Source organism: Patella vulgata, chromosome 2, assembly GCF_932274485.2.
Source record: "Patella vulgata chromosome 2, xgPatVulg1.2, whole genome shotgun sequence".
Lineage (NCBI taxonomy): Eukaryota > Metazoa > Mollusca > Gastropoda > Patellidae > Patella > Patella vulgata.
In genome coordinates, this window is record NC_065880.2 from 36,629,602 (window position 1) to 36,643,556 (window position 13,955).

Below are 13,955 nucleotides of genomic sequence, written 5' to 3' on the forward strand. Positions count from 1 at the left end.
AATGTAAAGGGAATTTGCTGAAAATTTCAGACAAATTGATCCACTACGAACCGAGTATTTAGCGATTGAATTTTGGGCCTAGCCTCGATCATCATTTACTAAACTCGGTACGATAAAAACAGAGTCTCGATTATCCAGTTTTTGATTTAATCAGAAGCAGCAGACCGGGTTCTAATCCAGTAAATAGATAACATTTCAGGCCTAAAGAAAGATCTGCTATTTGCAGATTTAGCTCTTGCATAATGTATGTTTAATTAGAGAAATAAAATTTCTGACTATTCTACGTTTTAATAATATCAATAGCTGTAATTTGTACCATGTGGTAGGCCTACTGTATATAAATGTATATTTGGTATTTATCGTTTTGTACCTTTTACATATTTGTTGTATTGTCCCTTTAAGGTTTCATTTTCCAATAAGTCACATCCACTGATTTCTGCGATAAAGAAATTTGGAAGCTTAAATTTTAACGCAGCCTTTCGTCGAAGTGAGTGACGTTGAACAGGGTAGTATCTTGGCTACCACTTTCGAGCGCCGCGAGCTACACCCCCAGGGCCGGATTTAGAATAAGAGAGGCCCTAGGCAATCCCCCACCCACGCGACTAGAGGAAGATGTAAAGGGCCCGCGACATGGACCTTGGGTCCCTGGGGCAGGCAAGTCCGTGAGTGGGTGGGTCGGGTATTATGGGCCAGTCAAGAGGAAAATTTTCGCACCCTCTGCTACCTACTGGCACTGATGCCATTTACTTAAACATGCATTATGCAAGAGCAAAATCTGCTTATTACAAGACTTAGTCTTTCTTTAGGCCTGAAATGTTATCTAAATTATCAATTAGACATTAATTAACTTATCCAGACCATAATCAACTCTCGATGTCAAGGCTAGCCTTCGATGTTGGCTGGATTAGATTCCTATATGCCGCTAACGGCTATTAATAATTAAATCAATAAAAGCGGATAATCGAGACTATGCTGTTTATATTAATGATTTTAGTAATGATGACCGAGACTATGCAAAATTTTCACCCGCTTCTTTCTCGGCTCATAGTGGATTAATTTGACTGAAATTTTCAGCAAATTACCTTTACACTATCTAGTTTTTAACTATTATAGCGAGAACTGCCATCTCTTTATCTTATCTCCCATAATGTATCTTTAATATTTTCTTCCTATAGTCATACGCTAATTAAAACTTTTATGGTAAGACATGGAATTATAATTTTTTTTTATTACAAATAAGTTGACAAACCTTACCATCAATAGTTTCGTTACATCTTCGTACAGGGGTTTCTGTTATATCAACTAGAACCTCGTCAAGAGCCTGACCATCACATGGAAAGTCAAAATGACAGCATTTACATTCTTTAATCACATTCTTCTGGTAACATGTCTTCATACACGCCTACAAATATCAAAGAATCCATTAGGTCAGAATTGAAATGAAATGGTATTTAACGTCCTACTTTTCTTCGACAACTGGTCTAATAAATTGAAATGGGATTTAAAGTTCTACTATTCTGCTCGGACTGGGCTAATGAAGACGGGTATACGCCATACAGTGTGCCATGGGTGAAATTTTACTACTCTTATATTGAAATCCAACTGTCACGCTAATCTGTAAACGGGACCTCGGCATTTTTTTACCATCCGAACGACTATACTATGGCCCTTGCCAGGTCATCTGTCCTGCACCAATGACAAAGGGGGGGGGGGGGAATCGAACAAAGAACCTTCAGGTTAGTACGGGAAAAAGCCACGCAATGTGCTACGAGATAAATTTTGCCCGGACAGCAGCGCTACGGTCTACTCTCATATCGAATTCCAACTGTGTACAAGAGACCTACCTTTTTCGTCCAATCCGACCGACTATACGTTATCTCTTGTCGGGTCTTCCGTCCTACTGCATTGACAAGGGTGGGTGGGTGTCATTTAAAATCACATGGCAAAAAGACTATGACGTGGAGTCCATTCAAACCATGCAATTATTTCTGAAAAGGCCTTTCATAACTCGTAACAGTTACGGAGTTATAAGCATTTTTATTCGTGAAAAGAAGTCGTTTTATGTTTGAATATTTCCCTTTTTTTTTTCTTTTCATAATTGTTGCAAATTGTTAAAGGCTTGTTCGTTTACGAGATTCTTCACAGTTCTTCAACAATCGTCTTCGTGTCACTAATTTGAAATAATTCTACAAAGTCACCAAGAACAATAACTCTGAGGGTTATTATCAGAATGCAATAAGTTACTTCGTCTCACTAACGAAGACAACGTAAATATATCAATTTTAAAAGATCTGATGAGTGTTCACAAGAAACTACGGACAACAAACCCACGAAGGAGACGGCAATTTACGACCATATTTCAATGTTTACCTATGAAAATAGAATATTTCATAATGTGTACGATGATATTATGTGAAAATAATATACCTTCTCTGAATATGAAACATTATTAAACTCAGCAAAAACATTAATCTCTTTATTATGTTCTTCTGTATATGATTTACATCTGCCATGTGGTGGTTTACTTCTCTCTAAAATAACCTAAAATATTTTTTATATAAATTATTTATCAGATTATAACGATAGATTATCAAAATATAACTGTAGATTTAAAGGTGCATGTAGAGGTGGGTGAGTGCCCTAAGAAGTCAAAACTGTGGGGAAAAAAGTAATTAACATTACACCGATTTTTCGTTCCGTTTCATTTTTCGATTGTTAACTACATTTCATATTTACGGTTTTGGGTGCGTTCAGTAATGTACGTATTGTGATTGGTCGACTTCAGAGCAACCCACTAATCAATTGCTTATTCAGATCTTAGATTGATTGTGGATTCAAGATCAAAGGTATTCGCACACTGTCACCACAGGCCCGGAGCGCGCTTTTCTTAAACATGTCCTGATATGTTTTACAAGAAACGTATCGAATAAATATCTGATCTGAAATTAGATTGGCAAAAAGAAAAAAAAAGTGCCCTCGGAGGAATTATTTTTCAATATAATAAGTTCTTTAATTGAATAGCTGTTTTTCTGATAACAGGGATCAATACATACATGATTTATACATGTAACGCATATTCTTTTTATATGTCAATAATTAGTCTATGGTTTTTTTTTATGGAAAAACAATGTTAAGCCAAGCTTAAAATCAGCTTATATATATACAAGCAAACAAGTTCTGAACAATTATCTTCAAGCCTAATAGATGAAAATGATTGGAATTTAAAGGAAAACACGCCTATATAAAATGTTGATGTACCCAAGCTCCGAGTTTTCTTGCTTAAATTAAATTCATGGCATCTTTTAAAATATGGCTGAAACTACAGGGATTGCAATATGGTTACAGACAAAACATCGTTTTATTAAGTCAAGTCAGATCAACTAAGTGTATCACTTTACTTGGGTCACTTTTTGATTAATATACTTTAAAATTTATATTTTAATTCCGTTTCTGCGTATCAAGAATTACCTAATTTGATTTTATTGATAACCCTTTAAATAAAATACACATGTAGTACAAGTTTTTTTTTATATAGATTTTCTTTTTGAACAAAGCATTAGGCTATCAATCGGGTATGTTGCCCCTTTAAGAAATAAAAGATAATAATTTCATCAATAAAGTCTATTATAATATAATAATAGTTAATCAATTTTATCAAACTGATATTCTAACATTGAGGTGGGTTTGTCAAGTCCTCTATCACCTACAAAGTCATCCATGCTAAATCTAAAATCGTTGTGACAGAGCAAGTTTTTAGAAATCTATTACCTACTCGATTCGTAGCGTTAACAGTCAAAATGTGACACGAATGATAACTCGGCAGAACAAATAAACTATAAACATACTTATGGAAAACAGCTACTGATTTATTTAGGCGACGTTTCGAAGAGTATTCTCTCAACGTTTTCAAGCTTGCTAAAATCGAATTTTAATAGGGTTCCTCCAAACAGTAACAGAAAAAATCAAATTTACAAGATAAATCGGCAAAACACGTTCGAAATTTACGATACAATTTATAATTCGATAGGATCCTTCCTATAAAAGAATGAACAAGCATGTCGGATTTTAAAACATTTAGCATGAACTATGTCCTGTATCTCGTTTATAGGCCCGAGCATAAATTGGGAAATAACTCTTAAATTATTGATAGGATTCTTTCAAATGAGAAATCTCTATACACATGGACGTGGTTAGAACTGCTTGTGAACAGAATTCACAAGAAATATTTTACGATCCTATATGGACGACGGGAGCATGTGATCATCATGTTACGTCCACATAAAATATGTGTTTACACTGGCTTCCAGTTCTAAACAATTTTTCATTGTACAGGCGATCAGTAGAACAATAATGAAACAATCTATAGGTAATTACTAGTTCAATAAGGAGTTGGTGTTTTAGTGTATAAATATATATTTACAAAGACCAAGTATCACAATATATTAATCAAAAATTGGTTTTGTTTGTAGACATGAGAGGTCAAAAAAGTAATTTATCACGTTTAGCTAATGATTTCTCTACTCGTTATTGTATGTGAGGAAGTTATTTATCGTTAGTGACATATAATGTTTGTACATCATATTGTCTGATATCAGTTACTATTAAAAAAACAAAAGCCCTCTACACAGAATTAGCCATATTTACTCCCTGAAATATATCCGGGGATTTATTCTTTAAGCTCAGAAACAATAAAGATACTAAAGAAAATTCATGTAAGTGCGGAGTTAATTCGGCCAAATGCCACTGATATTTCTGTATATTCTTTTTACGATCGACCTTATATTTACATAACCATCGTTGAGATACTCTATCCAAACTGGAGCGAAAAAGACATTGTTTAGAGAAAAGGACACTATTAAGGGGCGATATTCAAACTGGGGCGAAAAAGACACTGTTTAGAGACACTATCCAAACTGGAGCGAAAAAGACCATGTTTAGAGATACTATCCCAACTGCGGCGAAAAAGACCCTGTTTCATGTTGGATTAGGAGACCTATAGCTCTGATTAATCCACCTCATTCCCAATATTGCCTGGGAAATAATGGAGGATTAAGCTGAACACTAACCTGACTTAGACCAACTGATGTTGACATACCAGGACTGATTGACACACCATCATCCTCTGGAAAAGGCATACTACCTTGATGATGTACCAATATCTTGGCTCCCAAAGTATCAGCTAAAAACTCGGAATATTCTGTCTCTTGTATATATAACTCCATGGTTAAACCTGTTATGGAATATTAATTCATGAATTTTTCCTTCAAGAACAGGTCTGCATTTACAGTATGTACAGGAACACAAGTTCGACTCTGTTTGGAACAGCCACGTGGTTTCCAGTGAGATTTGTCTAGTTACGGCCATGAATAGTTGATCCCTTTCACAAACGAACCGTCCACAAAAAAGGAGGCACCGCAACGATATATAAATAAACATAAATATATACATATACTGTAACAATAGACATAACTAATCTAAATTGTCTTAAATTAAAATGATACAACGACAATGAACTCCCCAAATGAGAAAAGGCATCTACAATTCTACATGTTCTAGAAAGAGTAAGCGCAACACAACTTGTAGCATAATGGGGCGATGGGTCGGCCTGGGATTTTAGAAGTCGATATACATAGTATTACTATGATTCCACAAATTACATCACATCAATATATATTCCTTTAGTAATAGGCCAAACGATCAGTTAGTGTTTTTGTCAGAATCATAACTACTTCTTTTGTGATTTCATATATGGGTTAGCAGACGCTATCCAAGCCATTTCCGATACGATAGTATGCATTTAGGTGCAAATCATAATGCAAAATGTAACAGAAGCTCTTGAACACGACGAAAAACATTTCAACTTACCATATCGTGGTCCAGGTTTTTTAGTTTCTAATTTTCTTGGGGATATATCTGGGTTTCCATTAAATGTATAGCAATTACCATATTTAAAGTTATAAAAGCTGGTAAAATTTCTGAAAATGAAAGGAGATAATCAAAGAGTGCATGTTTAAAACACTTGTGGTATAGACCACAAGTCATGTTATCTATACATTTCATTGACGGTATATCTAACCTCGTGGATCTACTGGTACTCCAACTTCTGCCCCCATTTCCCGCAATATAAACACCTTTGAAGATCACAACGAACAACATACATGTAATTATTATAATAAAAGATCATGTACCATATAGTAAGTGCAGGAAGACTGCACCACACATAATTTACACAAAAGCGAATAGGCCTATATGGACAAGACATAATACACAGAAATCACAAACAAAGGAATAATTCAAATAAGTGAATGGATCCGGGGGCTAGCGGTAAGCGTCTACTGTTAGTCCATAAAAGACCTGGGTTAGTGAACGCCGGGAAGAGAAACAAGAATAGTGTGTAAACACCAAGTCCAGTAGTAGATGAAACCGTGTTGGATACAGCAATCTAAAATTTGGTATTTAAATTTCCGGAACTAATAAATACCTGGCCGAACATGGTCGTCCTTCATATGTGCAGGCTATTAACATATCTTCTATGGCATGTCCTATCATTTGTCTGTCTGTTGTATTCATAGCTCCAATGACACTAATAAATGCTGATTCTATATTATATTCTGCTGTCAAAGCCTCATAAAAATCTGCGGTATTTTCTTCGTCATTTTCTTCTTCTACTACTTCTTCTTCTTCTTCACTGTTTTCCTCTTCTTTTCTTCTTTCATCCTAAATTATTTCACAAAAATTCACAAAAGTAAATGTATAATGTTTACAGTTCAATCAATATACACGATCTCCATATGAGGCCAAAATAACACATTCCTGAGCGACAATATGTTTTTAAGCCAAAATCCCGACTCTTAACTGTTTCCTCTATAACTGGGTTTTGGCGTGATTTTCTCTAGACAAATTTTCAAGAACCATACTCGATAACTAAGCAAGAAATGCTAGGAAATAAATAATACAAATACCATAAAATAAAAAGATAAAAAAAAAAATTCCGAACGACACTATTTTTTGCGACCCAGTAGCCGTAAACATAGGTATTTATTTTCTTGGTCTAAAAAGTTATCAATCAACGGAATCAAACCTGATCATTTGCTGAACCAGATCCAGGAAAGTGCATCTTCGTGCATTTCCCCAACCCAAACATTTAGTAGATTTTTTCTCTCTACATGAACGTAGGATTTCATTTACCATTTAATGCGATTTTTTAAAAAGAAAATGTCAGCAGAACTTACAGCAATGTTTATTAAATCCACTAAATCATGAAATCCCAGTTCTTCTACTTTTGATTTCAATGTTGATCGTTTGGCAGGATTCATATTACAAATAGTTACAGCTGGAAAATCTAGTTTATTATTGTTTTCAATTGTGACCACGGTGGACAAGGGCCATTGGTTGTAGAGAATAATGATCTTTGCTACATGTTGTATTGCTATACCTATAATGAATACATACATACAAAAAAAAAGAAATGGGATGCATTGATGACCTTCAGTTAACTTTATTTAAAACTTATGTCTTCATGAGGTCGAGCAAATTGAAAAAAAGATCAGATAATCAGAAAACAAAAGCTCATTCTAATTCCAATTAGACTAGATATTTTTAAGTAAAGTATTTGATAAAATATTGCTTAAACGTAACTGTTCTGTGTTTAAGTCATCTGATCTACAATATGGATCTAAAAGTAATCCCTCGACATCACATTGTTCTTTTCTGTTGGACGAAACTATTATTATATTATAATTCCAAACAGTCTGATGTTTACGTCACATACTTAGATATGCGTCTTCGGCTTTTGACAGGATCTAGTATGTTAAATTATTTAGATTGTTATTATCAAAGGGCCTATATCCGCTAGAAGCTCGATTTTTACTGAATTCATATATAAATCACAAAGTGAGAGTAAAATGGGCCGATTATATAAGTCCCGCGTTTAATGCCACTAATGATGTGAAACAAGGTGGAGTTCTCACCACAATCTTATTCTGTATCTATATGGATGAGAGAGAGAGAGAGAGAGAGAGAGATGAGGTTTAACGTCCACTCGACACAAACTAGGTCATTTCGGGACTAACATATGGTTTAAAATTATTTACATAATTCGCTTGCGCGTAGGGGTCTTTAGCAGTGGGAGGAAACCGGAGGACCCGGAGAAAACCCACGAGGTTGGACAGGCGACCCTTCTCCTTGTCACGTACAACCGGGGATTCGAAACCACACCAGTCGACTCAATGACAGACTTTATGATACAGCGCGCGCGCACGCTAACCATTCAGTCATCCACCCCCCGCCCCCTATATGGATGAGCTACTGACCAGGCTAAAAAGGGGCAAGTTGGGCTGCCATATTGGCCATGTATTTGATGGTGCTCTTGTATGTGCTGATGACATAACTCTAATTTCGCCAAGCCGTCATGCTCTGACGTCTATGCTTCTTATAGTAAATGAATTCTCTAAAGAATATTGTGTTGATTTTAATCTCGAAAAAAGTAAGTTTGTTATATTCAGCTCAAATAACAAAGATGTTAAAATCAAGAGTATACTGTTCAATGACCAAGTTATACAAATATCACGTTTAGAATTACATTTAGGTAACTTTATTTATGTTCTTAACAAAAATGATCAAGTTAATGAATGTATAAGTAAGTTTTTAACCAGGTTCAACGTCGTGTTTTCTAGTTTCAAACATGTTCATTCTGATATTCGTTATAAGCTGATTAAAACTTTTTGTATGCCTCTGTGCGGTTGTCAATTGTGTGACTTGTCTCACAATAGCATTGAAAATTTCCATTGTGCATGGAGAAAATCAATAAGACGTCTATACAAACTGCTCTCCCGTACACACGGCAACCTACTATATATATTTTATATGTAACGACGCTAACGTCGATGTCAAACTCTTCAAAAGATTCCTTAAATTTTTTAAAAATATCTCCAAAAGTGACAATGAGTGTACCAAAATAAGTGGCCTATACTAGCTCTCAACGGAAGTTGTTCTAGCACTTGTAATAATTTAAATTTAATCTGTTTTAAATACAACCTATGTAAATATGATATTCCTGTAACACAGATTAATTGCATTCTGTCCAAAGTTGTTCGATGTGATGAATATAATGCTAACATTGATGTTTCTATGACTGCTGGTGCTATTTCTGATATGATTTATCTTAATGACAGAAGTAATGAAAATAAAGAACATCTAAACTGTACATTAGACTTATAGAATACCTGGGTACAAAATAAGTTAATAGACATATATTTATTTTTGTAAGCGTATTGTATTATATTGTACTTTGAGTACGAATAAATATATTATTATTATTATAACAACAATATTATAAGACCGAAAGTATGGAGTCGAAGATCTAAATTGACGAAACTAGAGAATACTTCTCTTTTTCATTGGCCGTGTTCTTCAAATAAAAGAAGTCCCCTGAGGCCCGTCCTGTACGTGAAAGTGACATTCTTATCCTAACGTGTTGAAATTAAAATTTACACAAGAATGGAATTGGGGGATTAGAAAGAGTGTTAAATAGCTCAAAGTAACAGAACAGATAATAACCTATATGAGCAAAACCATAGGACAGAGAACGTCAAATTGTAACAAATTTATAATAGAAACAATGTCCGAAACCAGACTGGTTTCAGAACAAAGCTGTTCTTTCCCATTAATAAAAAAAATTGTACGGTTGTAATATGGTATAACTATGGTATAACTTATTTTAAGGCGATCAGATTGAATTCGTGGATACAATAGAGACTGGTTTCGGTAATTCATATCAAATTCTGACAATAGTCGAACCTTCCGAGTGTCAGATTTATCTCCTTACATGTATATTTGAAAACCACGGGACCCTTGGGTTAGTATTTCGTGTGTTTGTGGTTAAAAGCTTTCGTTATAATTTTACTTGACAAAATAATAATTTTGAACGAGTGTGCATATTGTATTATCTGTATTGAAATGAAATGGGATTTAACGTCCTACTGCACCAACTGAACGAATTAAGACCGACAAATATTACATATACTTACCAGAGCCAATTAAAGTTAAAATTATCCACATAAATCTCCTGAAATTCCCTTTAGATTCTGCCGCTTTTGGCCATCCATGCATGCTGGAATTGGCTGCAAAATCTTTAACCAAACCTTTAACGCTTTGTTGTTTATCGTCCAGCATTTTGATTTTGAATCACGACCCGCTTATTTGATTGTTAGTTGAAAATCAGAAAATTAAAACAAAGCAAAAAACGTCTGACTTTTTAGTTTTGTGTTTGTTGTTCTATACAAAATAAAACTTTGGTATAGATTTGGTGACCACCTATCTACACAGATTATCAATTACTAGTGTGTTGTGTTCTGAAATCAATCGTGCAATTTATAGAGATAATTATAATACATCCCCAGAAATCGATGTTTTGATAATCGTGCAGTTCCATTACTATTAACCATAACTCTATCATTATATTGTAAGTGTATGAAAGGATTTTATAACATAGTCATACCAATATCATCCCCGGAGATGAGATGTTATAATACTCAACTTAAGTCTGACTACATTGTATTAATTAAACCACAACAACCGTTAATGTACATGTATTAGTAACATTTTAAAATTGTTATTAATATTTAATGTCGCGCAACTGATCAACAAACAATGCTTCAGTAACATGGACAATATAAGTTTTTACAAAATAAGTGAATGCACGTTGAGCTACGAGAACCCACCACAAAACAGTCCTATCACACTCTCCATCCATGAAAATAGATATAAACCGTCTATCAGTTTGAAATAAATTTAACGACAGGGACCATTTTTTTTAATACGTAACAGGTATTAGCGATTGCAAGATGACTAGACGTATCAGTTATAGTGGCAGTGGCAGCGGCAGCGGGTGGGTGTGTCAGATGTTGACGGTGGTGTTGGGATGAAGTATCAGATGTTGATAGTGATAGCAAGATGAAGTATCAGCTGTTAATAGTGACAGCGAGTTAAGTATCAGATGTTGATAATGACCTCGAGTTAAAGTATCAGATGTTGATAGTGATAACAGTTTTTGATAGTGATAGCGGATGAATGTATCAGATGTTGATAGTGATAGCGAGTTAAAGTATCAATCCGCTGCGTATCGGATGATGTTGATGGGGACGATAATTTTGATAGTGATAACTTTCAGGACCGGCGGAAGCAATTCTTGATTGGGGGGAGGGCTACCATCCTAGGTCCTTAGGCGGGGGTCCTGGGGCCGCCTAGGCCCCGGAAGCTCTTGGGGATCCAGATCGTCATAAAAACACCATCTCTGGTGGTTTAATCCTGTGATGCCGAACTTGACAAATATATGCATAATGCAACTTACAATGTACGTTTATTACCGAAGAGATCTCGGTTCCGTTCGATATTGGCGTATATAGGACCGTCACTTCCTGGATTATGACCCATGATTTTACGAACCGTGGACCCAGTAGAAGTAACAGTTTTTATTTGATTGTAAAAAAACATTCAATTATAGCAGGTCAAATTTTATCCGAAATTGACGAGACTTGAAATATAGGTCTATCTCCCAAAGATCTCGGTTTCTTTCGAAATTGGCATGTATTGGACCGTAACGTCATGGATTATGACCTCTGATTGTACGAAAAATGACACTCTTAGCTTACGGACACTCTAGAGGTCATAATCTTCATCCAATTTTGATGAAACTTGAAATGTATGTTTGGTTCCTTTCCAAATTCGCGCATATCTGATTGTAACTTTGTGGATTATAGCCCCTGATTGTACGAAAAATCGCGTTTTTAGCTTACGGGCCCTCTAGAGGTCATAATTTGTATCTTATTTTCAGGTTACAATTTTTATCCGATTTAAAAGGCATTCGAATATATCACCGTTACACCATAATTACGGTTGAGTTCACATTTTCGAAAAATGAGACCGAGCTGCCCCACAAAATGGCCGCTCCCCTAAAGGCATATAATATTTAGTTTAGATCTAAATATTAAGGCTACCTGCAGATTTCGCCAATGTCACGAGATGTAAACAGGGCTAGCGCAAACCCTAACCAAAGATCTAGCCCTTCCCTAACTCACAATCCTCTGCAACAATCACTTGCCCTAACCCTGTTTACATGTCGTGACCTTGACGAAATCTGCCAGAAGCTTTAACATTAGGATCTGATCATAATACCCAGGTTGTAGACCATCCAGCGGTTCGAATTTTTTATCCAATTTTGAGGAAATTTAAAATATATATTTATATCCCAAAGATCTGGGTTTCTTCGATATTGGCTCGTATTGGACCGTAACTTTTTGGATTCTGATCCCCTGGTTGTAGGAAATATCACGTTTTTAGCTTACGGGCCCTCTAGAGGTCATAATTTGTATCTTATTTTCAAAACTGTTCAAATATATCACCGTTACACAATAATTATTTCCGCAAAATCGGACCGAAACTTCCCCGTCAAATAGCCACTCCCCTTTTCGAAAATCTATACTAATATTTGTGACTGTCGTTTGTCTGTCTGTCTGTTTGTCTGTCTGTTCGGGGGTCTGCCCCGAGTCTGAAATTTGGGGTATAGGGGTAGCTCGGACCGGGGAGTAACATAGGCCAGGTGGCGTTAGTCTACCACTTCCAGTTTCGGGGTTATGACCCCCGAGCGAAGCCGGGCATTCTGCTAGTAGTATAATAAAATCATGTAATACCCAGGTTGTGGACTATCTAGAGGTCACAATTTTATCCGATTTAGATGAAACTTAAAAAGAGTAAGCCTATCACTAGTTCATGGGTGGGTTCCATTTGCTTGCGCATCAGCCCCTGCCTTTTACACAAAATGTTAAATATGAATGAAGTTTGTGTACCTTTCACTATGAATTTCAACTGTGTGTTAAGGATCAAAAGTTCTTGGATCATTTCGACTTTGGTAGCATCATACCTTACATTCTAGAGCTATAGCCCCTGCTTTTCACGCAAAATCTGAAAAATGTACGGATTTTGTAGGCACTCCAGGTGTGTGTGTGTGTGTGGGGGGGGGGGGGGTACCATTGTAACTGTTGTCCCATTCTGTTAAGAATCAAATGATTTTGAATGATAGGATAACCTTTTTGATTTTACCTCTTCCCCGTCCATTTCATACAAAATGTGGGCATATCTTGCATGACAACCGCTTGTTTCAACTAGCCATAAGGGGCACAAGGAAAGGAATGGAATGAATGAATGAAATTGGGTTTAACGTCCTGCTGTTTTGCTCCAAGCTGGGCTAATGAAGACGGGACAAGGAAAGGGTATAAATAAAACTCTATCCCGTTGTTTTTCTAATTACCTTGAAATAAAGATCGACCGTTCAGTTATCTAATCGCGACCCTCGCAACCGCGGGTCTCTTAACCCTGGGAACATTGTATAGAGCATAGCAGGGTTTTCTTCTTCTGAAAGTCTACGTTCTAGAAGTCTCACTTCTATGTTAAATTCAAGCCTTTTTGTTTTTAATAGAATAGTTACTTGCGTGCAAAAACCTGGAGAAAAGGGTACTTGCGGCCAAAATCCCTAGCCCCCCCCCCTACTCCGCCGGGCCTGACTTTGTTAACGCTAAGCGCATCTGAATATTAATGGGAATTTTCTTTTAAAGAATCGTAGCAGTGATATAGAAATAAAGTTGTAGATTGCAATTATTTGAGAATGGCAGTGATGTTGTAGATGATAAAGAAAGAGACCTCAGGTTTTAGTTAATATGCACGTTTCTGAAAAAAAAAATACTTTGGCATATTGACGTAATCAACCGACGTACGATATAATTGATAATATAATTCAAGCGACTAAACCAAAATGAAAGAAGTAATTAATAATGTATTGCAATCATATTGATAATAGTAGTTTTATTCTAGTAAGCAATGTTAATCAGTATCGTGATCTATGAAGGCGATTTAATGATTGTTTGGAATGATCTCATTTTGTAATGATAAAAATGTTTTAT

General features: G+C 35.7%; 1 protein-coding gene across 1 annotated transcript; it reads right to left on the reverse strand.

The window, feature by feature from the left end:
• Positions 1–397: 397 nt before the first annotated feature.
• On the reverse strand, positions 398–10,327 carry LOC126809554 (amiloride-sensitive sodium channel subunit gamma). Its single transcript, XM_050534183.1, has 8 exons — positions 10,029–10,327; positions 7,233–7,435; positions 6,482–6,717; positions 5,866–5,975; positions 5,067–5,230; positions 2,428–2,541; positions 1,250–1,402; positions 398–436 (listed from the first exon to the last, which is right to left on the reverse strand). Exons 1-8 carry the CDS (start codon positions 10,171–10,173, stop codon positions 398–400), a joined length of 1,164 nt encoding a protein of 387 aa, XP_050390140.1. The 5' UTR covers positions 10,174–10,327.
• Positions 10,328–13,955: the final 3,628 nt, after the last annotated feature.

What these genes read in the sequence shown, in the direction of transcription:
- LOC126809554 (XM_050534183.1), bottom strand. Translation starts at nt 10,173, where the DNA reads ATGCTGGACGATAAACAACAAAGCGTTAAAGGTTTGGTTAAAGATTTT. An exon ending in TGGATTTAATAAACATTGCT is followed by an intron (nt 6,718 to 7,232) that starts GTAAGTTCTGCT and finishes GAAATAATTTAG; the next exon opens with GATGAAAGAAGAAAAGAAGA. An exon ending in CATCAGTTGGTCTAAGTCAG is followed by an intron (nt 2,542 to 5,066) that starts GTTAGTGTTCAG and finishes AAAATATTTTAG; the next exon opens with GTTATTTTAGAGAGAAGTAA.